General features: G+C 56.4%; 1 protein-coding gene across 4 annotated transcripts in view; it reads right to left on the bottom strand.

Annotated features, from left to right (window-relative positions):
* The window catches only part of PFKFB3 (6-phosphofructo-2-kinase/fructose-2,6-biphosphatase 3), a 75159-nt gene that overhangs the window by 8517 nt on the left and 39625 nt on the right, over positions 1-27017 (bottom strand). For 2 of the 4 annotated variants that reach the window (XM_055331481.1, XM_055331479.1), the window contains exons 1-13: positions 18370-18839; positions 10958-11083; positions 10287-10383; positions 9507-9573; positions 8866-8940; positions 8457-8513; positions 5960-6084; positions 4906-5113; positions 4529-4675; positions 4246-4350; positions 2628-2757; positions 1817-1879; positions 1617-1681 (exon numbers count right to left, since the gene is read on the bottom strand). In XM_055331481.1, coding sequence (XP_055187456.1) covers positions 1617-1681; positions 1817-1879; positions 2628-2757; positions 4246-4350; positions 4529-4675; positions 4906-5113; positions 5960-6084; positions 8457-8513; positions 8866-8940; positions 9507-9573; positions 10287-10383; positions 10958-11083; positions 18370-18445 — 1341 coding nt within the window. In that variant the 5' untranslated portion in view covers positions 18446-18839. Of the gene's footprint in view, positions 1-1616; positions 1682-1816; positions 1880-2627; positions 2758-4245; positions 4351-4528; positions 4676-4905; positions 5114-5959; positions 6085-8456; positions 8514-8865; positions 8941-9506; positions 9574-10286; positions 10384-10957; positions 11084-18369; positions 18840-27017 lie in introns of those variants that run through there. The other 2 variants (XM_055331480.1, XM_055331483.1) reach the window with 2 other exon arrangements.

Raw genomic sequence — 27017 nt, 5'->3', positions numbered from 1 at the left:
GAGCGCGGTGACTGGCCCCAGGACCTCGAGGCTGCCATTTGGTCCTGATTCCCCGGTCGGCACGAACGAGGGATGATGTGCTGAACCCCTTTTCGGGAACATTCCAAGACACCCACTCGGACAAACGCGACGCTCGCAAAGCAGGGGAGGGCCAAGCAGCAGGACCAGCTGTGCAGACAGCTGTCCCATGACGGCAGCTAACAAGGTCGAGGTCGGAGGAAGGGACCTGGCTGCCAGCCTCCAAGAGCGTCGAGAACTGGGAAGGGGGACCTGAGCAGAGGGGACAGCGGGAGGGGGTGGGGGCGGTGCTGGGCTCTCCTCGCCCTTCGCGAGCCGAGCCGGCAAGTGCACAGTGGCTCCTGCTCCCCATCACGACACCTGACACCCCGGCTTAGGGCCAGAAACGGGAGCTTCAACCCCTGCCAAGGAGACCAAAGAGGCAGAAAACCTGAGGTTTGCAGAACGGCAAGCCAGGGCCGAACGAGAGCCTTCCCAGCAAGTGACAACGCAACTGGAACCCGGGGAATCCGGGCCCGTCCCCAGGCCTGTGTCCCTACAGCCTGCAGCCCCGCGGCCTGCGTGGAGGCCTGACTGTCTCCCTTGAGACGCTGCCCCAGCTCTGCACAGTGTCCAGGGGCCATCGGAGCCCAGCGGAGGCCCGGACCCGCGGACAGAGTCAGGCAGGGCGTCTGGCCCTCAGCCCCACCCACGGCCGGGAGCGGGGCCGACACAGGGCCGAGGCTGGCCGTCCTCCTTTCCCTACGGCCAATCAGCCAGCCAACCGCTGGTGGAAGCTGGGATCTTCAAACCAGAATCTTGTGGCCAAGCTTGGGAATGGGGAGGCAGGTGTCCTGCTCAGACGGGACGGTCGCCGTGGTGTGAGAGCAAGGGTCAGCGGGCGACGCACTGCGGTCTGACAGCTGGTATACAGCAAGCCCGCCGTTCCCTCCCAACTACGCCCGGGCAGCACGCTGCTCAGCCTCTGGGGGCTCCGGCCAGGCTGCCCCCCAAGTGCAAGGCCTCCCCAGGGGAAATCGGATATGACCAGGCCTAGGGTCTCCTGACGGAGCCTTCCACATCCAGCCTCCCTCGAGTCCCTACTTCCCGAACCACAGCATCTGGCCAGCCCCGGCTCCTTTCCAAGGTTTTCGTCTTCCTGCTAATTCTGCGCCTCCACCCATCCCGTTTGCACCAGTAACTCTGGAACCTGAAGAAAGGAGACTTAGCTGCCCCAGAGGAACAGACAGCAGCTGTGCTACAGTCAAGCTTGCGGGAGCGGAATGCGTCTTCTGCTCTGATACCCACTTGAGTCGAAATGGGGGAGGAAAATAGGGAAAATAAAAAAAAGAAGATGCAAGGAAGCCACAAAGAAAGACACGGCAGGAATGCACGGACGGAAAGGCAGGTGGGCAGGGGAGGGTCGAGACCGGCCAACTCCACACACACTTCTCCAGCGAGAACCCGCTGGAAGACACGGGCACGCGGTTACAGGCAACGCAACGTGGGGACCTCCCAAGGGCTCGCAGCCACCGGCCCTGTCACTCCACAGAGTCCCTCTGGGAACGGAGGACAAGGTGGGGATGCTGGAGGGCCGGGGGCACCGGGCTCGCACTCACCTCTGACCTCTCCCGGTGCGTGCTCACGGACTCCACATTCAGGTAGATGGACTCTACGCGGCAGCCTGGGGGAGGGTGGGGACAGAGGTTGGCTTCGGGCTCCAGGGGACAGGCCGCTTCCAGCCCCAGAGACGCCAGGAGCCACTGTCCCGGGGGGTGGGGAGGGTGCAGGGTGTGAGGGGCTGAGCCGAGGTACTCACCGTAAGCGACAGGGGTCAGCTTGAGGACCGTGTGAAGGGGGCATTTCAGATAAGGCATCTCCTCTGAAAAGAAGAGAAAGGGCCTCACGGTGAGACAGGAGCCTCGAGGATGAACACCTGCAGGTCCCCAGGGACAGCTCCTTCCGTGGTGGTGGTGGTGGTGGTGGTGGCGGCACCCTCGGGGTCCAGGCTGAGCAGGAGCATCTCTGCCTCCCCCAACCCCACACACAGGCCTCTCCTGCTCAAGGCAGGTGGCCCTAGAAGCAACACCCAGCCAAACGAACAGAATTAAAACCAACCCCAAAAACACCCTCACACATTAGAATTTACAAAAAAAAGAGAAAAAAAGTTGGGGGGGGTCATTCCTCAATTCCCCAAACAGTTTAGGTATGAGCCCTGGGTAGACACAGGTTTAAATTTCAAGTCTCGTGAGAGTTTTCTGAGTGCTTTATTCTTTAGAGGTGGGCTGAAGGGAAGAGCAGCCCCCAGGCCCCCCGACCCAGGGCCCCTGAGCCCGAGATGTGAACAGCTGAGGACTCTCGGGGCCATTGCACGAAGCCGGCAGGTCCACTGAACATCAGCCTGAGCATCACAGGGTGCTCTGCAGACCGTCCCGAGGGCGGCCAGGAAGCCCTGGGCCGGGAAGGCCTCTCTGCAAGCTGCCGGCCTGGCCTGCGTGCTCTGGTGGGCAAGGCCTGGTCTGCAGCAACCCCAAATTCAAAGACCAGTTCCCTCCTCCGTTTTGGGGAGCCCAACTGGCTCCTAATCCCCTACCCAACCACCAAGAGGAAGCTTCAGTAGCCAGCAGCACCTGCACTCTTGTCCAGGAAGTAGGCCAAGAGGCAACGCAGGACAGCCTGATGGCAGATGACCAGCACATTCTCCTGGCGCTCCAGCTCCATGATCACCGGCTCCAGGCGCTGGACAAGGTCCTGGTAGGACTGCAAGACAGGGACGGGGATGCTGGGTTTGGGCAGAGGCACAGGCAGGCAGGGTAGGGGCTCTGCTAGCCCAGCACACCGCTCCTGTGGTTAGAAACCAGGGCACAGGGGTGCCTGGGTGGCTCAGTGGTCGAGCACCTGCCTTGGGCTCAGGTCATGACCCCAGGGTCCTGGGATCGAGTCTCACATCGGGCTCCCCACAGGGAGCCTCCTTCTCCCTCTGCCTGTGTCTCTGCCTCTTTCTCTGTCTCGCTCATGAATAAAATCTTAAAAAAAAAAAAAAGAAAAACAAGAGGATGTGGGATCATTCATCAACAGCCAGTGGCATTTCAAAAAAAAGAAAAACAAGAGGATGTGGGATCATTCATCAACAGCCAGTGGCATTTCAGGGGTGCAGCCCTCATGGGCACTGGGGGACCCTCCTCAACCAGCTTCCTAGGCAAGAGGGACTGGCCCCATGCTGGTGAGGACGTGGAGAAGCAATCCTCCAAGAGGAGCACAGAGCATCCTCTCTCCCACTACCGCATCCTGATCCTCCGCACGGGGGAGGGAGGGGACGACGACCCGACACAGGCTTACAACGTGGACCTTGAACGTGTTAACTCAGTGAAAGAGGCCAGACACAGAAGACCACATGCTGTACGACCCCATGCCCATGAAACGTCCAGAATCGGCCACTCCACGGAGACACAAACAGTCCGTGGTCACCAGGACCCGGGGCTAGGCAGTCACAGGCTGGGGTTTCTTTTGGAATGATAGAATGTTCTAGAATTAGCAGCGATGGTTACACAGTATCCCGAGTATACTAAACACTGCCGAACCATATACTTCAAGATGGCAAGTTTCATATTATGTGCATTTCCTCTTAATAAAATAAAGAAATTGAGAAAGAAAGGGGCAGGCCCGTGGCTCTTAAGACCACCAAGGCTCCCACGCACGCCACTCCCTCTGGGGTCCTCCCTCTTTCTCTTACTAATCAGGCTCCAGGAACGAGGGCCAGAGCCTCAGAGGAGGTCAGCGCCCTGAGCGCGAGTGAGACAGAGATGGAGACAGCCTGCAGACAGTGGCGAGGAGCCAGCAGATGTCACCTGGTGGCCTGCATGGACCCCCCAGAGTGCCACCCACACTCCAGCGCTCACTTGGCCAGATGGGGCTACGCGTGCCCTCAGTTCGATTCGTGCCCACGGCCTGCGGACCAATGTCACATCTGCCGTCTGGTCTGCAGCCGAGGGAATGACCGCCCATGACTTCAGTACGGACTCCTCAGAGGAACACGCCTCCCGCTGTTGCTCACGGGAAAATACAACTGTGCTTCTCTGGGGCCCTTTACAAGGTTCAGTCCGGGAAGCCTCGAGTCGGGGGTGAGTGTGCCCGGAACAAGCGTCCAAAGGCGCTGGGGGAGGCGGGATGCAAGAGTCCCTCCTGCCCACCCCGCCTCCCCGGGTTCATGCCCGGCCTGGACACACGCGGCCACACCTGCGCACGTACCTCCCCAGTGGGGTAGCGGTAGTAGTACTTGTCCTGCTCCCGCAGCGCGTACTCCTCGGGGTAGGTGGCCCTGATCTCCTCGTAGGTCATCTCCTCGCAGACGCCCTGGTGGGAACACGGGCATCACCGCCAGCCAGCCCACACGGCAGGGGCTCTCACTTCGGGCAGATGGGGAGGGGAGAAGCCTCCGAGCCCTCTGGCTCCAGCCTCCCACCTCCCACAGCCAAGGCCGGCGGGGGGGGGGGGGGCCTCCCCACCCCCAACCACCCCGCGCCGCACTCACAGCATCAATCTCGTTGAGTGCCTTCCACTGTTCGTAGGGGAGACGAAGGGCCTCTGCCGTCTGGATGGTGCTTTTCAGCTGGCTGGTCCACACCTTGAGGTCCTTCAGGTTCTGCTCCTCCACGAATTTGCTCAGGGCGTTCGCAAACTGGGAGGGCACGGGACAAAAGGGACACGCAGGCTGGGCTCAGGCTCCTGCGCCCACCCTGCGCCCCCCGGAGAAGCGGTGCAGGCCTGTCCCACGCCACATCAGGGACGTTACTCTGCCATCGTCAGAAGAGTGAGGAGCAGCCCCTGCAGGGACATGCTCCCCCAAAGCCGTGGAGACCCCCCCTCCAACCCCACACACATGCAGGGACTCCCTGCGCTCCCCCCTACCTTCCTGCCTCTGCTGGACAGACCCGAGTCCCCTCCGATCTTCCCCTGGAGGTTGTGCTCGCTTTCCCCGTGCCGACACAGGTAGATGGTCCGGGGCTGCACGTGGATGTTCATCAGGTAGTACACGATGCGGCTCTGAATGTGGTCCTGAACTCTGTTCACTAGGAACCGCCGGCCCACGTCGATCACCTTGATCAAGGAGAGGTCCCTGCACGAGAGGGCGGCCAGCTGAGCGGCAGCCCCCGGGCCCACACCCCCCGGGGGCCCCCAGGCCGAGCGCACACACTCAGCCCCACTAGAACCACCACGTCGGACGTCTAGCCGAGAGCCTTGTGAGGGCACAGACTGTGTGTGTTTGCTCAGACACTGAGAAGAAGGGTGCAGGGCGTGCTGGAAAGGCCGCTGCCTCCCAGACGGGGAGAAGAGCAAAGCAAGGGGACAGAACAGGACAGAAAAGACACAGGGACACCTGGGTGGCATCTACCTTTGGCCCAGGCCGTGATCCCAGGGTCCCGGGATCGAGTCCCACACATCGGGCTCCCCGCAGGGAGCTGCTTCTCCCTCTGCCTGTGTCTCTGCCTCTGGCTCTCTCATGAATAAATAAAATCTTTTTTTTTTTAAGATTTTATTTATTTATTCATGAGAGACAGAGAGAGAGAGACAAGAGGCAGAGACACAGGTAGAGGGAGAAGCAGGCTCCCTGCGGGGAGCCCAACGTGGGACTCAATCCCAGGATCACGGCCTGGGCCGAAGGCAGGCGCTAAAACACTGAGTCATCCAGAGATCCCCAATAAATAAAATCTTTAAAAAATTTAAAAAAAAAAAAAAAACAGAAAGGAAGCAACAGGAGCAAGACAGCGCTCAGCACGTACTTTCCACACCTCAACTCAGCACCTGAGACATTTACACTGAACACATTCGATCAAGGACTTCTTTAAAAGACAGTTTAAAAGGTAGTTTTTGAGAGTATTCAGGAGCAAGTGCTTTCACAGGGACAGCAAGAAAACACTAATGCAGGGGATTGGGCAATGGTCCCCTCTTAGGAATGAATTACCTGTCACATTTGTCGGGGTCGAGGGGCTGGTAGCTGGCTTCATAGCAACTGATTCTCTTCATGAAGTCGTCCATAGCTTCTGCTGAATTGCAATCTTTGTAATCCGGGCTGGAGATTTTGACTTCCTGCAACACCACAAAAAGGCAGCTGATGAATCACGCTGTGCAAGGCTTTCTGCTTAGACGAAGCGGGATTTGGGGCTTGCAAACAGGGAAAGCACAGACCAGCTCAGAATAATGATGATCCTACCCGGCATTTAAGAGGAAAAAAAGGGGAAAAAAAAAAAAAACCACCGGGGATTGAGTCATAGTCTGATGATTACATGGGGAAAGCACCCAAGGGACACAGAGGATCCCTGCCTGGAGGGATGGAAACAGGAAACCCACAGGATTCTAACGAACACATCTGAATGGGCCACGTTTGGGGATCAACCCAGTGGCCAGGATGCCACCGGACCGCCAACCCTCATCCCAGCTCTGGATAGGCACCCATGATGTTCCGCGCGCGGACAGTAGGTGGCCCGCTCGCAAAGGCACACTCGGGGGTGCCAGTGGTGCCCTGCCCTGCGCGCCAGGCGGGACTCTTCCTCCCACCTGCCCTAGACGGGCAGCGCATGCTTGCAACCCAGCCCCAGTCAGAGCTTCTCCCCCTGGACCACACGCCTCGGGCCTTCCTCAGGTTTGCTCTCACGCAAAAGAGGTCAAGGAGGAAGGACCCCCAGACCCGCCGTCTCCTGTAAGTGAGCGACACGTCTGAGAAATAGGGCAGGTTTTAGGGACACTCAGGATTTGTTCCTGCGTGTGCTCTCTCCAACAACAAGCTGTGAGACAGGCGGACACTCTCCAAAACCCCAAGTCCGCGGGGAGTTAGGGGTCCACGACACAGGGCCTCCGCCTGGGAAGACACGGACCTTCTGCCATCTGGGGAGGTGACCACTGCGCGGAGATGGGAGCGCGCTGAATGCCACGGTGCAGAACGCTCGCACGGGTCAGATGGCAAATCTGGTCTCGTGTGTATTTATCGGGCCGCGATGAAAAGCGATCTAAGTGGCCAAATCCCTCTCTCCCTGGCACGGCCACCACAAAGAGCGCAGCGGGAAGGCCTAAGCTCCAAAGCTGCTCCAGGGCTTAAGCAGAGCCCTGGATTTCTGAACACAGAGGGGTCAGGGCAAACGACCAGATGTGTTAACAGAGCACGAGATAAGTGGGGAGCTCCCAGCCAAGCACGTGGGGCCCGCTCGCTGTGGAACACCAACTGTGCAGCTGCACCCTGCTTCGCCACCAAGGGGAACGAGGACCAAACCCAAGAGACACAGCAAAACCCTCTGTTCTGATGACCGCCACATCTGTGCTACGTCCCCGTACTTTGAGCCTCTTCCTTTGGACGTGCTGAAAACTAACCGGGCCTGATTTTCCACTAGTTGAATAGCCCTTCCTGACATACAAACTCATTTCTTAGAAACGCTCGTGAATATTCCCGCTGCCTTCCAAGCCAATGGATCTTCAGCAACTCCCTAAGGATGCACGCGTGGGGGATCCCTGGGTGGCTCAGCAGTTTAGCCCCTGCCTTCGGCCCAGGGTGTGATCCTGGAGACCCGGGACTGAGTCCCACATCGGGCTCCCTGCATGGAGCCTGCTTCTCCCTCTGCCTGTGTCTCTGCCCCTCTCTCTGTGTCTCTCGTCAATAAATAAAATCTTTAAAAAAAAAATAAAGATGCACGTGTGTATACAGCAAACCGGAGCGCTCCCTGTACAAGCCTCAGACCCGCTTGTCATTAGAGACATGTCTTACTCTCATGTATTTACACAGAAAATTATCTACTTGGGAAGGTGACCTGTGGTAAGGTCTTCATGGTAATGGTTTCCACTTACAATATATCACTCTCAAGTGGCAAAATTTAAGAATCATTCAAATTAAGCTGCCAGTTACCCTCAATTTATCTGGGCAAACTCCCCCTTGGCACCGGGAGAGATGAAGGTTACATTACAGATGCAAAAGCAGGAAGATCGTTTTCCTACCTCCAGTCTTCCCACACATGGGGGTTCTGGTTGAGTTGGCTGCGTCCTATGGCGTTTTATTGATACACGATCATTCTTACTAAGACCTTAACAGCTAAAGAGTCCACCCCACTGCCTCTTTTCCCATCTGGAGGGGGTGAGCTGCCCTTTGTCCCAAGCAGCCCCGTCCCCAGCCGGCTGCCAAGCTACCGACAGAAACTGTTTCCAGTCTCCTGCTTTATCTCTCACATCCTGCAAAGATTGGTTTCTGCCAACGGTCTCAAGGACCCCAGATAAAAAGCCAGCCCAGGTCACAGAACATGCTTCTAAATTAAATACTGCTCTGCACCTCCCTCCACCCTGGATTCCCATTTCTCCGACAAAACCAACAAGTAGGTCAGCCAGCTCGCTCTCAGCACCCAGTTATTGCTCTGGGCCTGACCTGGTTTCCCCACTTTTCTCTCACTGCCACCCTAGAGTGGGGTTCTGCGTGGTCTTACCATGATGTTCGAGGCCACAACCATAGGGTCATCGCACACAGACTCAATGAAAAACACCTGGAAGTAAAAGTAAGGCAAAAACGTTAGGACACAACAAATGTGGTTAACACAAAGGGCTGACTTGGGTGTCACTGTGATGTCATCACCACACTGGAGGAGACAGGACCTCTTTAAAAATACCCAAACACATAAAACCAACCACTTGCTCAATCCTACCTCCTAGTCATGGTAACCCCTGAGAGTCCCCACCAGGGAGACTCAATCTGTAAGGCAGCAAAGCAGGGGCAGCAGGAGGTAAAGATGCAGGCAAGGAGCAGCGGTGCCCCAGACACGGCAATCAGCCAGTTCCCGAGGGGTTTGTTTTCCTCACTCCTCCATGCTCCAGAGCAAGACAAGAAGTTTGGCTCACCTTGAAATCATTTTCTTTGGCAAAATGAAGGATCATGTGTCTCCTCTCTCTGGTAGTATTGGTGGCATCGAAAACCTGATAGCAATAGCAAGAAAGATGGCAGTGAGGAGAGCCCAAGTTTGAGATATATAGTATTTACCAAACCACAAGTAGGTCAGGCCTGTCACCTCCAGGTGTAAGCCAAATGAGGTTCCAGGAGAGATGGTGCCCTGCCCCCGGGCCTCCTGCTGCCTCCAGCACTCTGGGACAGATAGGGAGCTGGGGGACGGTACTTTAAACCAAATGAACAATAGCAACGCACAGGAGAGGGTGCAAGGGAAGGGACCCTGGCTACCATGGTGCAGCTACCCCAGGCCCAGCCTGCCTTGGAGGGTGGTGTCCAACGGCATACAGATGAGGGGTGATCAGAGCATACCAACCAGCTGTGCCCTGGGTCTGCACCCAGTTAACCCCCTTCCTGGGTCCCTGTGCTGCACTAGCCACTTGCTTCCCTCAACTCTCAGGCCAGATGCACTTGTCCCAGTAGAGGTGTCCCTGCAATGTCTCTTGGCACTGCTCTGGCCACTGTTCTACATTTTGCTCCCTCCAGGGCACCACCCCACTACGGCACTGGAGACAGGGCTGGCAATTCCCAGACTTACTGCAATTTGGCCCCCTTCCTTCGTCAGGTAACTTTTGACGTCTCTCAAGGCAGCTAGAGCACACTGCCTGGAACACACAGAAAGAGAATGCAGGCATCAGAGCAGCGCAGCCCATGGGGGAAGCCCACGCAACCCCCCATTCATCCTAACGAACAGACTGACCGGCAATTCCACCCCTAAACCACCAGGCTGGCCAGGGCGGCCAGGCCCAGCCCCCACACACCCAGAGGCTCTAGGGGAGGCTTGCACAGGTGGCCACGGTCACCCTCGGGAGATGGTGCTCACGCCTGGCTGCACACGGAAATCTCTCCGGGAGCTTTTATACATCGGCCGCCCAGGTCCTGCCCCTAGATTCTCACTGCACTATCTAGGGGAGGGCTGGCATCAGGAGCTTCCCAAGCTCCCGGGTGCGTCTAGAATGCTGTCAGAGGTTGAGCGCCACGGGACCTGGGTTTCACGACCACCCCGGGCTTAAAAGAAAAATGCTCATCAAATGTAAACAGATGATTTTACACACACATACACACACACACACACACACACACATTTTGTTCATCCTCGACGAGGCATCACTGCTGATCTGTATCAACCCTCAGCTGAACTGGGCCATGGGTTGCAGATGAAGCAGCGAGCCCCAGCGAGGCCGACACGCGCCCTAGCACACTCGGAGGCCCGTCTGGGGAGCCACACCGCAGGCAGCTTCCTCTTTCTCCTAGAGAACCCGGCTTCAGGAAGCAGAGCAAACCCACGTCCAGGCTTCCGCAGCAGCTCGGGCCTTACTTGCGGACTTTCATGGCTTCCTCATTGTCGGGGCGGAAGAAGCTGTAGGAGCTGTACTGCTTCACGGCCTCCCGGCGGTACTCCCCAACGTTGAACACTGCGGGGGCAAAGGCAAGGACCCTTACTGACCCCCTCTCTACCAAAGGAAGCCACGCCAATGCACCGACGCCAACCCGAGTAAGGTTCTGCTAAGACGCGGAGACCAGGGAGTGGACCTCCCCCCACGGGGCTGGGAGGCCAGAGGCAGCCCCACTTCCCCAGCCCAGTGCCACTCACGGTGGCCTGCTCTTCCAGAGCCCGTCTTCCACCGCCCCGCCTGCAGTCCAGCTGCACAAGACCGTGCAAAGAGGCCACAGCACACAACTACGTGCTGGTGGGACTTAAGGGACACGGATCCCCCCAGACCATGTGGCCAGAGAAGGCGTCTTGAAGGAGGTGCGGGGCAGTAGGAAATGAGCAGCAGGTGGGAAAACATCCCGGCACAAAGGAAGGGTATGTCCATAGGGTGGTGAGTGACACGGCCAGAGGGACCCCCCACAACCACAGGGGGCAGGCCAGCCCCAGTGGGGGCTGTTAAAAGGCAGGTCCCAGCAGCCATTTAACCGGTTGCAGGGGTTGGCGAGCAAGACCACCGCTCCAGGTGACCAGCCTGGCCGTGGCACTGGCCTCACCTTTCGTGGGGACGCCAATCCAGTTGAGGTAGCGAGTCAGCTTCTTCGAGATGTACGTCTTACCCCGGGCTGGGAGGCCCACCATGACGATCACGGTGGGGGAGTTGGTCAGCTTCGGCCCACAGGCTAGGGGGAGAACAAAGAAGGGTGTGAGCGAGGAAGCAGGCGCCGTGACGAACTAAATCTATGCCCCACGATGAACTCTCAGGAATTCTGCAGCAATTCCTATTTCATTCCCACTTCAAAGCCCAGGGTCCAGCGGGGCTGAGACACCCCCACACACACCCCACCCAAGTTACGCATCTCCATCTTGTTTTCAGGTCATGAGTGGCAGGGGCTGTCCCAACCCCAAATACCGACCCGATACCTGAGGGCCCTAAACCCAGCCAGGAACCCCATTACTAACCCCAGAGCAGAAAGCACTCTTGGGGAGAATGAGGAAGGGACTCCCCAACACCAGTGGGGGTGCGTTAGTGGTAGGAAAGGTGTTTCAATAAGACAAAACAACAGGGAGAGAGGTTTTCACTGGTTTTAAGAAAGGAGCCCAAAGAACCCTGTTCTGGACACTCAATGGGCAACGTTTTCTTGGCTGGTGTCTTGCCCTTGAGATGCTAAGGTGACTCCAGCATCCTGGGGACAAGTGTGCCAGGGGCCCGTTGGGGGCAGGAAACCAGCTGCCTGCCCACTCCCAGCCCAGCCACACTGCCTGGTGCTCGCTGGCCGCCTGGTCGGTTACGTGGCATTGCTTCCTGGCACCGGCCACGTGGCTGCAGGCAGAGCTACTGTCACCACGCCACAGGTCTAGGCAGACGTCAGATTTAGACGTCAGATTCTGTCTCCTTCTAGGCGAGTGAGTGCCAGATGGGGAAGGAAGAAGAGCCAGCAGGCCACTGACAGGCACCGGCTTGAAGGAGGACACCACCCCCAAGTGGGACGCCCCAACATGCTGAGCCTGTGACCATGTGACCACGTGTCCAAACACCCACCATATTATTCTAGGATCTGCCCCCTGCACCTGTGGGCTGGGGGCAAGGAGGAAGCAAATCGCACAGAGGGGGCTGTTTCTTCTTTCACATTTGAGACCATGAGTGACCTTCTCCACGCAGAGTCAGGAGGAGGACAGGCCATCAGAAGGCCAGGAGACATTTGGGAACCACAAAACCCCTTGGCTGGGAACAAACGAGTTCGTAGCAAAGAGGCATTTCCCTGCCCGGCCTAGTTACCCAAGTTGAGCAAAGAAGCGCCAGTGGGCTTTCTTGAATCCCAAGGGGTGAGAAGAGAAAAGTGCTGGCCTTCCGGAAAACCAGTGGGGCCCTAAGACCCACTCTGCATTGTGGCAGCTGCAGGTGACTCATGAGAAGACTCTTCTCACTTATGCCTGGAACCATTTACTCTGCAAGCCCTTCTCAAGCCACTGGCTTTCCTCTGCTCTTGCGTGATGTCCCCACCATGCCACTGCTCCACGAGCATCCTAATATGCAGGCACCAACCGACTGACTCCTCCCGCAGCTGTGCCCATGTATGCAATGCTTATGTGGACTCATGCCAAGTAAGTGGAGACAGAGGCTGACCGATTTATCAAATAGGGGATCAAGGAATCCTATGCACAAATCTCTGGCAGGAGATGCTTTGGAAGGAAAAAAAAAAGCCATATGGACACAGCAGAGTAAATATCTTAAGCCAAAAATTCAAGCTGAATCTCAAACCCCAATAAATCATCTCTGATTTGGCAAAGCAGAAGCGATTTTCCCTATTCCTTTGGCTTCTTGCACAAGATTCAGTGGAACCCTCGGCAGAGGTCGCAGCCGTCCCTCCACGCTGGCGCTCCTGGGACTCCGAGCAGGGAAACCTTCTGACTAAGCTCAGAGTCTGACTCTCCCTCATCGTTCCCGGCTCCTTTTGTAAACTCCCAGGTGATCTCAAGAGCCTTCACGCTATAATCATCTGCCCAGGCTGCAGCCCCCCACTCCTCCCCCTCGATTTCTTCTTCTCTGCAGATCCTTCTTAGCCCATGGAAGATGAGCACCTCTGTCCCCCTGTCACACCAGGCTCGCTGGGGCTCTGCTTTCTCCTCCTCTCCCCCAACAGCAAGGGACTGGGGGAGAGCAGGTAGGAATTTAACACAAAAGTCTCCAAAAAGTTCGTGTATGTTTCCCTTCATCTGATACAAACATTTAATATTTTAACTTCTTTTTGACCCTCCCCCCCCCAAGTTTTTATACTCAGATATATTTAGATGTCAGTGTAAAGCATGTTTCAGGGGATGCGCATATGTTCACGATGTTAAAAAGCCAAAGAAGCAATTGTTGAAAGGAGCTGGGTTAACAGACTATTAACACCTTGACTGTGGTTTGCAGCAGGGAGGGGGACGGAGCTCGGGCTAAAAGCCACATCCAGGGTTAAGGCTGTCACTAGAGCAAGAGCTGAGTTCTGGGCACTCCCCCTCAACTCCCATCATTCCATTCATTCATTCATTGGCCCATGGGACACACGTGCTGGGTGCCCTGGGAGCACAGCCCCTGTGCTCATAGCATCTGGTCTGGGGTGGGGAAGTGACAAAGTATGAGCAAACAAATGCACAAAGTCATTTCGGAGCGTGGTGAACGCTGCGAGGGCGCAGAACAGGTGTGTGCGTGGAGCGCTGGGGCGGGGCGGGTGTGGCCATGGGGGGGTTGGTAAATTGGGGCACCAGGGCCAGTGTCCCTGAAGAGCACCTGAGCCCAGCCCTCGCCGCCCACGGCCAGCCACACCAGTCCATCAGCCCGAGATGCCCCCTGCCCACTGGGTGCCAGCCCCTGGTGTCAGTGGACACAGGTAACCAGGAAGCCAGCTGCCCAGGCCAGTGCCCAGGCCAGCTGCCCAGGCCAGTGAGCAGCAGCCCCTGGGGTGACCTGAGTGGCCGGTCCTAAAAACAGTCAGCGAGACGGGCCAGGGTAACGCCCCTCGCCCTGCACACAGGCTCATTCTAGGGTTCCAGGGCCAGCCCTACTCCCCAGATTAAATGACTCACTTCTCTGATAACGTGTAACCATGGACACCAGCAGGCGCCCAGCAGCTGTCCTCACCCACCACGCCGACACCCACAACCCACGCTCAGAAAAGAAACGAAACCATCGGAAGACACTTTGCTGTCGCTCCCCTATCTCCTGCGAGAAGCTTCCTTCTACCCAAAGGCACTTGGAAATGCCAGCTTCCAGAGATGCCAAGTCACTGGCGTGCCTTTCTGCAAGCAGGTAATCATGCTTCCCGTGCTGAGTTCCGGGGAAACAAATGGAAGGGGTGTTTCAGACAGACGGACAAGCTGCACACGCGGACGGGGTCAAAGCCCGGAACGTCCTGATGGGGGACTCCCCTGCCGCGGGTCTACAGGACAGTTTGCAAGAGCAAACCAAATGCTGCAGACAGAGACCCTCTGGGACGCGGCCACCTCTGCAGGGCTCCCTGGGAAGGGCTCACGTACCTGACCCCAGGGTGACAGAAGGCAGGCCCAGAACGCTCTCCTGTCCCACTGCTGGATACCAAATCACTCAATGCTTTGCATGCAACGCTTCAACCCACGCATGTCCAATAAATGGCCCTCCTCCCCTGACATGGTCTCTGCAGGCCATAGTGAGGAACCGGGCATTTTAGTGACTCATCTGACAACCCCGGGAGGCGAGCCGTAGTGCGGTGGCTGAGGGAACAGAGCTTGCAGTCGAATAAACAGCGTTGGACGCACAGCCCCACCACTTCCTCGGACCTGGGCCAAGTTACTTGAGCTCTCAGCATCTTGGTTTCCTTGCCCGGGAAATGGGAGGGACGCTTCATAAAGGCTCTTGGGAGGATCAACTGCAATGCAATAGGCATAAAACATGCTCCCTGCAGCATCCTCATCAGCATGAGCCGTTATGGTTTGCATCATTCTAGACGTGACGAAGAGCCGCAGGTGAAAACGGGTCCCCCTACACCCGTGACGAGGGACAGAACTGGGGCTCGCCTAGATCTTTCTCACCTGGAAGTCTTCAGGTGCGCTCTCCTAAACTAAACTGGCTGTTCTCAACCGGTGGCTGAACCGAAAACAGCCCCACTGTAATACTTCCCACTTGGCTTGGGCTACCCCTAACAATTTTTTTCTCCCCAAAATCTCCCCCTAAAGCACTCTAAAGTGCAGCCAGGGTGGAGAATCACTGCTAGATAAGGTTGGGAATTCTCCGGAACACCCTCCTTTCCCTTCTGTCTTCAACTTGGAATGTCACCCACAGGCTGAAGCCCCTACCGAGATGAAAGTCCATCAACAGTACGTACCCTATGAGGTAGACGAGAAACTCAGGTTTTGCGTGGATAACTACCTCGCCCAAAAAAGTAGAGACTCTCACACAGAGGTTCTTAACTATCAGCGCTGGTAAACTAAGCGCACAGCTGGCCTTTCCCACTAATTTACTTCCTTGTCGACGGCTTCCTTGTCAGTAAGTCCTGTCACAGTTTGCAATCGAAGGAAACTGCAGGTTTTGTAAGAAACGTTTACTACAACGTGGGTGCGGCAACAGGGCACCCGACTGATGTGCTTTAGACACAGACATCATCGTCAAACTAACCCACCTGGAGCGCTCGGTCGTTGTTTTACTGTTCTTTGTACACAAACACTAATGGTCACCATGTCATCTTTTAATTAATAAAGCTCAGAGGAATCTGCTGCAGACCTTCAATTAGGACACCAATTAGAAAGGCGGTTAACAGGTTTTAGAAGGAAGAAAATCCACCCAAGTTTCCAAGTACCATTAAAGAAGGGGAGGAAGGTGATGGGGTTGGGAAGGGAACCAGGAAAGGCGCTTCAAGGAGAAATACCCTCTTCTCCCCATTCTGTCGAGAGACAAATGTGACTATGTGACCCGAGAAAGACCCCACTACTTGAAATAAGGTCATGTAATAAATACCCAGGCTGCAGATATTTTTATAAGGAAGAATGTGTCTGAGACTACACCCCAGAACCACACACAAGGATTCCAGGAGTGGGCGGGGACAGGAGACTTAATCTATCAGCTTTAGCACACACACCCCCACCCCCATGCACACACCAAGCTCTAATGGTTCTCACAGGGATTTTAGGCAAATCTCTCATCTGCGTGTGAGACGTGCAGACTGATAACGTCTAATGGATGGGTCTCTGAAGCCCGGAGGAAGGAAGCATAGCTGCACGCTTGTGTCTCTCCGATTCACACGACTGAGCGAATGCCAGCCAATCTCGTGTGCTCCACAACAAACCTCACGTCTCCACCGTGAACCTCAGGGCCCTTCTAAATGGGTGCACAAGTGTGTACACACACCCCTACAAAAACACAGGTTTTACCTATAGAGCGAGAACCAACCTACATTTGTATGGCCAATTATAGCTTACAAAGTGCTCCATAAATACTGGTTTTATTCAAAAGCAAGAGGGTGGGGCCATTTCTGTGTCTTGTCGTGGCCGCATCTCCCACACGACTCAGGGTACTGCCCACCGCCCCCCCCCCCAAACAGGGGAATACTGTGGTCAGCCCCAGTTCAGAAAGCTACTTAAGAGTGTGTCTGAAAGGGCTGGGAGCAAGAAACAGACCTGCAGAGCCCCTGCCCGTGGCTGCCTTGCAAGGAAACCAGTTCTTAAGGCTTCTGTGGCCCCAAGAACCTGAGGTCCAGCAAGAGGAGACAAGCTCGTGGAGGAGAGGCCCCCACTGTCAGGAGCACCTTGCCAGGTCCCCATCACCAGGATGACCTAGAAGCACCCCAGAGCCAGCTCTCCCCACCTCCTGTCTGGGACAGGGACAGAGGGGGGAGGGTTGGTGATTCAGACCTGGGCAAAGCCTGAGGTGGCAAGATGTCACCATAGCCTCAGCAGCCATCTCCTGAGAAACGTGGCAGCAGAGGAGGCCAGCAGGTGGCCTGGCGCTCAGGAGCCACCCCTGCCTGGAAGCCACCCTGAGGATCTGTACCCAGGATCCCATGTGTAGTCTCAGGTAATCTGACCCCGCCTGAAGTCCAATACCCAGCACTCCACTGGCCCCATCCGGCCCCCTAGGCTCCTGGATGGGTTACCTGGACAGCAGGTGTTGCCTTCAAACCACTGGGACCACTCTTTTACTAGGGGCCTCTCTCCGCGGCTGGGGAAGAGCCCAAGTTAAAGGTAAACCTTTCCAAAGCATTCATGGCTGATGACAGGGCAGGAAGGTGAACTGCCAGCAAAATCCAAGCACAGTGGAGTGCGTGTGTGGGGGGGTGTGGTGTGCTCATGCACGCAAGTGAGAAATGCTGCCAACTGTGTGGTCACTGATGTGCGGACCCTCTCCAAACCCAGGAGCACAGGCCTGGTTCCCGGCCGCTCTCTTGTCACCCGCAGCATAGAAACTGAGGGTGGAGGCCAGGAGAAAGGGGCACGGGAAGGAGAAAGAAAATGCACCAAGGGAGAAGAAGGGAGCAAGGCGACAGGGAGGCGAAGAGGGAGCCGACAGCAATATAAAGAGGAGGGCTGGGCAGCCGGGGGGCTCAGCGGTGCAGCGCCTGCCTTGGGCCCAGGGCGTGACCCTGGAGACCGGGATCGAGTCCCACACTGTGCTCCCTGCACGGAGCCTGCTTCTCCCTCGGCTTGTGTCTCTGCCTCTCTCTGTGTCTCATGATAAATAAATAAAATCTTTAAAAAATAATAATAAAGACGAGTGGAGATTTCAAACCCCCAGAATGAAGAGAGAAACTGGAGATGGAAATCCAGAGAAGGGACAGATGCATGGGCAGCGGGAGGGAGAGGCGGCGGAAACCGAGGCGGGGGGCCGGGAGGGAGAGGCTGGGCCGGGGGCACCCGCCGCGGCTCCCGGGGGACTGGGCGCTCCGGGGCCCCGCGTCCCCGCAGCAGAGGCTCCCGCCCGCGGGGCCCCCGCGCTCCGACTGTCCCGGCGTCTGTGCGCTCCCAGCGCCGGCCGAGCCGAGCCGAGCCCAGCCGAGCCCAGCCCAGCCGCGCCGAGCCCAGCCGAGTCGAGCCGAGCCGAGCCAGCCGAGCTGAGTCGAGCCGAGCCGAGCCGAGCCGAGCCGAGCCCAGCCCAGCCCAGCCAGCCGAGCCCAGCCGAGCTCCGCCGAGCGCAGCCGAGCCCCGCCGAGCCGAGTCGAGCCGAGCGCAGCCGAGCCGAGCCGAACCCCGCCGCGCCCCGCGGGCCGGGCCACAGCGCCCCCGACGCCGGCCGCAGGAGGCGCAGCGCCCGCCCCAGCCCCGCCGGCCGCCCGCGGGGAGGAGCGGGGAGGAGCGGCGAGCGCCCGGCCCGGCCCGCGGGGACCGCCGAGGAGGGCGGCGCCCGAGCCCGGAGCCCGCAGCCCCGCGCCCCGCCGGCGCCGGCGCCCGCCACACAATGGCCCGGCCGTGCACGCGGCGCGCCGCCCCCCGGCAGCCCGGCCCCGCGCGGACCCGCACTCACATCTGGGCAGCGAGGGGCGGTGGTCGACGGGGATCCAGATCTTCTGCACCCGGCTCTGCGTCAGCTCCAAGGGCATCTTCACAGCCTGCACTCGGCGGCCCTGCGCCCCCCCGCGAAGAAGTCCGGCGTGGGGAGGAGCGCGGCCTGCCGACCCCCGAAACAAAGGGGAAGGGGGTGGGGGTGCGCGGGAGCTCTCCCGTGCGCCGCTTTTTGGAAACGTGCTTTGTGCTAAGTGACGAACGCTCGCCCGGGGCGTGAGGCTCCACGCGCGCCGCGCCGGGGCGGGGGCCGGGGCCGGGGCTGCGGCTGGGGCTGCGGCTGGGGCTGGGGCTGGGGCTGCACCCGCGGCCGCCGCGGGGCCGGGCGCGTCTACGCGGGAGCCCGGGATGCTCGGAGCGCGCTGACAGCCGCGGTCGCCGGGTGCCCGCTCCGCTCCGGCGCCCCGCGCGCCCGCTCGCCGCCTCTCCAGCTCTGCTAGGACGCCGCGCGCTGCGCCCGGGCTTTTTAAGAGTCGGGGCCGGCAGCTCCGCACGTCAGCCCCGGGGCGGGGCCGCATTCCTCGGGTTCCAGCCCTCTTTCACGTGGGGGGTGGGCAGGCCCGCCGGCGGCCTGCGGGCGCCCCCTGCAGGTGGGCTCCTGCGGTCCCGGGGCGGACGCCCTACACTCGGCTCGGGCGAGGAGCCCCGCTCTGAGCCTGCCCCTCCTGCGTCCCCTAAAGATGCCTGGCGCGGCTGCCCAGGACCATCCCCGCAGCAGCGCTGGCAGGGACGCAGCGGCGCCGTCCATGTGGTGCCCGGATGGGCCCTGGCGGCCCCATCGCCTGGGATGCTGGTTAAAATGCATCCCGCTGACCGGGCCTCTCTGGGACGGGGACCCCAATACTCGACATTCTTAACGCGCGACCCAGGTCAGGCGCGGTGAAGTTGAAGACTCGGGCCCAGGGCTACAGATGGCAGAGGGGTTGGGGGGTCTCTGCTACCTTAGGGAGAGCCCGAGGAGGATGCCCAGAGCGCCTGTGTGGCACAGGTCTCCGGGTCACCCCGCTTGACAAAGCTGCTCCTTGATAATCATGCGTGTTGAGTCTCACCCGCCACGACCCCTGCACCCCCCCACCCGGGGAAGGGGCTTCCCTGGTCCTTCATCCTCACCCCGCCCGCCTTCCTAAATCCCTTAGAAACCTTGACTTGTGCTGAGCACCGTTCCCCCCACACGCAGCCCCGAGACCTGGAACCAGCCCCCCTCCCCCGCCCCGGGGGGGCTCGCTGCTGAGAGGCCCAAGGGGCTGGGCACCAGACCCAGACTGGAAAGCTGGAGAGGGGGGGTGCAGAATGCAACGGGCCAGGCACCTTGGTCTTCGCTGTCACCTTTTACAATATTCACTGTACTGTCAACTCCGAGCAGAAGAGTGAGTAAAACTAGAGCCTGCAATGCGTCCCCTTGACTACAAAACCCCGGAATAACTATTGGGAGGTGGCCCCTGGATTATGCAAACCCTAAAATTCAGGACGTTCACCCTGCACAGCTCGCACCTCCTCCTCGCCGTGTTTTGGGTTTGTGTGTCTCCGGCCTCCACGGCCCTTGGGGTTTTGCATCCGCTCGTGCGTGACACGGGACAGCCGCGTGGTCATGCCGGTGACACCCCCCCCCGCCCCCGGGAAGATGCGGGTGCTTAGAGCGGGGACTGCTGCCCGCACACTGGCCCTTAGGCAAGGGGACAGCACCGAGGGGCTGCGCTGCCCTGCAGAGGTGCACGGGGCTGCCTCCGCGACTCCAGTGCGCCTGGAAGGAAGAAGGCGGCGCTCCTGGAATCCACTCTGCAGCAGAACAGCGCGCAGAGCCTGCCACACGTCGCTCACGTCCCGCATGGCTCGGCTGGACCGCGCCCGCTCCCTGGCGGCGGGCGCAGCTGCTCCGCCCCGCCCCTCCCGGGCCTCCCGATCCCGGGCCTCCCTCCCTTCCCTGCACCCCAGCCCGACCCTCACTCCGGGCGCCCCCGCCCCCCCCCAGGGCCTTACCCCTTCCCCGCACCCCAGCCGGCCCAGGGGCCCCGGGCGCCACCCCCGCCCCGCCCCGGGCATCCCGACTGCGCCCCCCCCCCCCCGCCGCGGCCCTCCCCGGAGTCCCTGCTCTCTCTCTCTGACAGCTTTGCTGACTGTCTGGTTTCGGCGCTCGGGCAGCTGTTCAGAAACCCGAGTGCATTGCAATGGACTTGTTTTTCTGCAGTGGGAGCAAATGCCAGAGATGACACCCTATAACGCCCCAGGGAGAGTCCCACTCCACTCCTGAAACAAGAGTGGGCTGATCCAAAGAGAAAAACAGCAGCAAGCGGGCCCTGGAGCCCCCGGGAGAGCTGCTGGCTGGGGTTTGGCTGGGGTCAGGGAAGGGCCCCCCCCCCCCCCCCCGCCGTGCATGTGAGGCCGGCTGCACCCCTACACGCTTGCACGCTTGCCTCTCCGAGAAGAATCAGTGTGCCTGCTCGCGTGCCTACTACCTTGCCATCGGCATTTTTGGACAGACAGGCAGGGCGCAAGGACGAGGTGGCATTCTTCCAACCTCTAAGCTTGCAAACAGCTGTGGGGGCCAGCTCGGGGGCAGTGGGGTCCTCGCTAGCGCTGGCCAATCTTTAATGTCCTGACCTAGATAATGTGTCTGGCAGGGGCCGCTTCTGAGGGCAGGAGGCACCTGAGGTTCCCCAGCAAGCACGGGCACTCGCCACCAGACCCCTCGCCCTACCTGTGTGTCCATAAATGCCTCGGGCTCGTGTGTGTCCCGGGCCACGGAGCAAAAACTAAATTCTTCCCCCATCATCTCCTGCACCTGACAGGGGGACAGGCAAACGGAAGTTCACTTAATCCCCCCAGCTTCTGATATCGGAGTACAAACAATGTGGGAACTGGTGGGGTTCAGGGAGGAATCCACACATGACCACAAGGCAAGGGGACAGCTAGAACCCATGTGGCAATTGCAACCCTCAAGTACATTAGGGTAGCGTCCTTAGGAGGGTAAGATTGCCTCACTGCAAAACAGTTTAAAAACAACCTCACTGTAACCGAATTCCAAGAATGTGCGAGTTCAGACTTTACGGATTTAGACATCGTCTTACCCCCCCAACCCCACTCTGCTAATGGCTCCATCTCCGGCAAACTCCCCTGTCTCCAAGCTGGCAAGAAGGCACAGTCCTTTGGAAAAGGCTGCAGGGGATACACAAATCTGTCCGACGGTGATGTTTTACAGACAGGACGGCTCCGCGCACCAGGGGAGATTCCATGATCCTTGGTGCACCTAAGGCTACCAGACTCCTCCAGACTAGTCAGCCCTTTGTTTTAATTGAGTAAGAGGAAGTTTAGAGAGAGAGGTTAAGGAACTAGGGCAAAGGTCAGGACCGCCAGTTATTAACTCTTTTCCCCGACTTGACACAGGCATCCGATAGTTCCCAAGGGGCCATGTGATGGGCACGGCAACCTCAGGGTGCTGAGTAGAGTCTGTGGTTTGGGCCTTCTCGCCCAGAACAGCTGAGCTGTTGGACAGAAAAGGGCACAGAAAGACCTTCTTGCACAGTCATGCCTGGTGGAGGTGCTTATAGAGAATTCTTGAATAAGGTAGAGACTCAGAGAAAGGTGGTGGAAGAGTGGCACCCTCTTCCCCCTGTTGGCCAGTGTCATCGAACCCTTACCCCTGCTCCCCGGCGGGGCTACACAGCAGCAAAAAAGCAAACCCCACTTCCAAGATCTCGTGCCAGCGAGCCAGACTGAAACCCTGAAACCATGAGATACCCACCTCCTCCCCAGCAGGAGAATGACAGAACAAGCTGTGGCAGGCTGGGAGCCATCAGAAGTTGTTAATTAGACACAAAAGTGTCATCATTTGCTTCCTTAACAATCCCGAGTCTGAGAGAGCGAGGCAAGACACCAAATAAAAGACTGAAATAAACCCTTACCTCACCATCCATCCAAAAACAAGAGAGAGGGTGAGTTTTGTTTTGTTTTGTTTTGTTTTTTGTATGTTCCTCACTCATGCATGAATGGTTTCGCAGACACAGGTGCCCACCCAAGGCCACATCGGTGGGTTGAAAACCCAACTCAAAACCTGCACATGGAGCTTGGTGGCAGCTCCATTCATCATCGCCAAAGAATGCAAGCAGCCAAGATGTGCTTCGGGAGGTGAGTGGATAAATAAAGTGGGGTCTGTCCAGACAGTGGGATAGCATTCGGCACTGAAAGGAAATGAGCCATCAAGCCAAGAAAAGACATGGAGATGATAATGTGCATATTATTACTGTCTGACTGCAAGTCTACGACATGCTGGAAAAGGCACAACCACAGAGACAGTAAAATGATCAGGGATGCCTGGGTGGCTCAGCGGTTGGGTATCTGCCTTTGGCTCAGGGCGTGATCCTGGAGACCCGGGATCAAGTCCCGCATTGGGCTCCCTGCATGGAGCCCGCTTCTCCCTCTATGTCTCTGCCTCCCTCTCTCTGTCTCTCTCATGAATAAATAAAAATCTTTAAAAAAAAGTGATTGATGGTTTGCCGAGGGTTGTGGGAGGGGATGGTTAATGGGACAAACACGGGGTTATGTAGGGCAGTGCAACCGCCATGTCAGAGGCTGTAATGGAGGGTGCACGTCATTACACGTGTGTCCAAACTCCTAGCATGCACGACACCAAGAGTGAGCCCCGGGGTCAACTATGGATGGACTCTGGGTGATGATGCTGTGTCAGCGGGGGTTCATCCTCAGCCACAATGCCCCACTCTGGTGGGAAATGCTGCTAATGCGGGGTGCCAGGCCTGTGCGGGGCGGGGATATACGGCAGCTCCACATATATCTCACTTTTGCTGCGGACCTAAAACTGCTCCAAAAATAAAGTCTATTTGAAAAATTGCTATGTTTCTGCTGGTGGCATAAGCTTGTCTCCGATCAAGTGGACTCACACGTCTCATTATGAGGCTGTGATAACAGCCCAACGTGGCAAAAAGCACACCGTGCAGTCCCACCGAACCCAACAGCAAGTTTCCATCTCCCTCCACCCGGGCTCTGTTTCTCCACTTTCTCCAGGCCTTTCCTAAAGAATAGGGTGCCCCTGAGCTTGGGACCAGGCTCTTAAAACTGCCCGACCTTGTTTCTTATCCAGCACCAAGCCTGGCTACTGCTTTCAGAGTATCTTTCACTCCTGTCAACCTCCTCACCCAATACCAAGACATAAATCATTTGCGTTTTAAAAACATTATTTTACAACTTCAGAATATTGGTGCTTTTTAAAAACCAGATATCCCACAGTCTAGGTAACAGTATCATAGCAATGTAACATTCATTTCCCGGTTTTGATATTTTACTGTCATGTAAGATGTTGCCAACAGAGGAAGCTGGGTGAAGGGTTCACGGGACTCTATGAACTATTTTGTAACTTCTGGTATTTCAAAATAAAAAGCTTTAAGAAACAAAAAAATCTAAAATAGGTGAGAGTACAGGACCCCTGAGCCAATGTCTATTTGGACTACTAGCAGCAGAGCTACTAGCACCAACATGAACTGGTGCAGATTGTGCAGATCCAGGCATTGAGGGAGAAGGGAATTGCCAGAAAGGTAGTCAACAACTCTGCAGTGATTTGCATATGCTCCTAACATCTCTGCTTCTTGCAAATGACACACATATACAAACAGAATTTGCATGAATCCTGTACCTATGGAAAAGCAGAATCAAGCTCAAGCTGTGTTTTAATTTAGGGGGAAATGATTCTATTTCTGGGCGTTGTATAGACTTTTGGGAGAATACCAATGGGTCTGTAGTTTGTCCCCAGTGTGCATGCTGAAAATTTGAAAAAGACAGTCATGCAGAGTTCAGCTGACTCCAGAGTTCAGTGGCTCCAAGAGGTCCACGCTGATCCCCTGTCTTTCCTGGAGTGGAAAGGCGTACAAGGATGGGTAACTACTTGAGAAGCTCACTGCCCAATCTTCTGGTGTCTATTCATTAAACGCTCACATTTATTAGACATTCACAGCAGTGACTGTGTGTCAAATGCTGCAAAGAACAAGCCACACCAGGATCTCAATGATCTGGGGTCCAGCCAGGGAAGACAAGTGGGGGGGCAAATAGCTATCATCATGGTGTTCTGTGCCCAGCCTCATGCTGAGTATCACAAAGAGAAAGCTCCCACGCCCAAGGTCTTGTAACTGAAGACTGGAGTGGGGAATGTACTTGTATGGGAATCAAAGCAGGAAACAGAGAGGCGGTAGGTAAAGGGAGGCTATGGGTAGATCCGTTTGGGACAGTAAGAAACATTTGCACCTCAAGGGGGGAAGCCAGCTGACAATTTCATGTCCTAGTCATCTCATGCTTCTTCGGTGTTTGTCTAAGAAGACACATCGAACAAAGTCAACACCTCTCATTTCTTGCCATATGCAACAAGTACCCGCTGAGAGCCACTGTACCAGGGAGGATGAAGACAAGCAGGATGTGGTCCTTGCCAGAACTGCAAATTCACTTTTGAATTTCATAGTGTCTCCCTAGTGCACATGCGCGCGCACACACACGCTCACTCACTCATTCCTCCCTTTGTTCCTTACAGTTAACAAAACTGAGGTTCAAAACTATTAAATTACTTGTCTGTGGTCACATAGCTAATGAGCCAAGGAATAAAAAAAAAACATGATCTTCAACGAGCCTGGTAGTCTTTCAAGTCTCTCCCATTTCAATCCCCTTCCAAGTGGGACATGCAATTTCCTTCCCGGTAACAATGCCAACGACAAAATCTTGAATCCAAGTGGCTTTGACGACGGACTCAAAATTACTTAGAATTTGGCTATGATTCTGAAATAAGATGAAGAATCATCTTCAGAAACTACTGGGAAGATTAAGACCTAAAAAGTCTCACATGATCCTACAGTGGAAGGTGCTACTTAACCTATGAAAACAAAGCCAGCCCCGCGGAGATGCCCACATCTCCGTAACCCAGCAGGCACGCCTGGAGAGCCTTCCACCTAACGGTGTAGGAAAGCCTCATGGTCGCCAGTATGGTAAATTTAGAAAGAAACAATGGTTTTGTGGAATGAAAATGCATCAAATTCAAAAAGAAAAAAAAAGGTGGAGGAGGCCTTGGTATTTTGTGTACTTCCCAAAACAAAAGTTTTAGGACGTCCTGATTTATTAGCAAAGGGAAAGAAGAAAAGAAGAAATATTTCCCCATCTCCAACCTCATTCAAATGATTAGATAAATCTCAAATTTCTATTGTTAATAATTCATTTTTACAGAATGGTCGCCTCACCCCAGTTGTCAAGAGCCTGACATCTCCATGAGCTCTAAGGCAGCGCCATCCCATAGAAGCTACAATCTTAAGATTTTCTAGTCGTAAAAAGAAACAGGAGAAACTAGCATCACTCATATATTTTAGTTAACGTCATAAATCCAAAATATCATTTCCACATGTTACGGTATGACACACTGAGGTACTTTACACCTCCGATCTCCCTTCCAGACATCTGGAGGGAGAGCCATCCAAGGAGAGGGAACAGGAACAAAGGCTCTGGCCTGGGATCTTGATTTGGGGATGGAGCCAGGGTGGGTGGGACAGGCAGGGCTTCGGAGGGAGGGGGAAAGAGGTGCTACATGGAGTAGCACCTTGTAGATCCATCAGGAAGGCTGGGTCCTTTTCTGACAAAGATAGGAAGCCACCAGAGGGTGATAAGAAGGCTGAGCAATACACAGATGACCCACTAGGGCAGGGAGGCCGTGTTCAGGAACACATTCACGTTCACTGGTGTAGCCGTCCCGGGTGCCTAGAACACAGACACAGCCATGGGTTGACCGAATGAGAACATGTTTAAAGAGTGGCCTCTGGTAGCCGTCCCGGGTGCCTAGAACACAGACACACCCATGGGTTGACCGAATGAGAACATGTTTAAAGAGTGGCCTCTGGTTGCTGAGTTAAGAACAGGTTCTAACATGCAGGCAATGATCCCAGGATCCTGAAGTAATCATAAGGTCCAGAATCTCTGGTCTGGATTTATAAGGAAGAGGGGGTGAATGACCAGGCCCCTGCATGGAGACTTCCAGGCCCCTGCATGGAGACAAGTCTCAAACAACTTGGCTCTCGAGTTCTCTTGCACGCCTCCCCCTTACCCCATAGTGTTTATCCTTGCAAAACTGAAAGAGGAGGGCAAACCAGAAATCTTTATTCTAGAAAATTCCTCTCGAAGGCTTGAAAACAAGAGGAAGGGATGGGGCAGCAAAAGAGCTGGATGTGGGAACCCGTAACTGAGCTCTATGAAGCAGCAAGGGGCCCTCCTATGATGAAAAAGGTCATCATCTGCAGTGAGAAAAAAATTCATGGATAATTCACTGCAAACCCGATGTCTTGGGCGGCCTTGGCTCTTCGACAACAGCCAATAACCCACTTTCTCCTTTCTCTGTTCTACCCTGCACAGCAGCCTTCTAATTACTACTCACCTTCTCTCGCAGAGAGAACTACCACTTACCTCCCCTCGCAGAGAGAACTACCACTTACCTCCTCTCGCAGAACTACCATTTATCTTCTCTCACACAGAACCCACGGGTGAGCTGCCGTGAATGTTCTGTTCCAACCAGCAGCTGGAAATGTGTCAAGTGGGCATTCTATACTTACATGCCATTCTCTTACCAGTTTGGCTTGTGAC

Source organism: Nyctereutes procyonoides, unplaced genomic scaffold (genome assembly GCF_905146905.1).
Source record: "Nyctereutes procyonoides isolate TBG_1078 unplaced genomic scaffold, NYPRO_anot_genome, whole genome shotgun sequence".
Taxonomy (NCBI): Eukaryota; Metazoa; Chordata; class Mammalia; order Carnivora; family Canidae; genus Nyctereutes; species Nyctereutes procyonoides.
The sequence above is the reverse complement of the archived record's forward strand: the minus strand, read 5'-3'. Positions and strand labels throughout refer to the sequence as shown.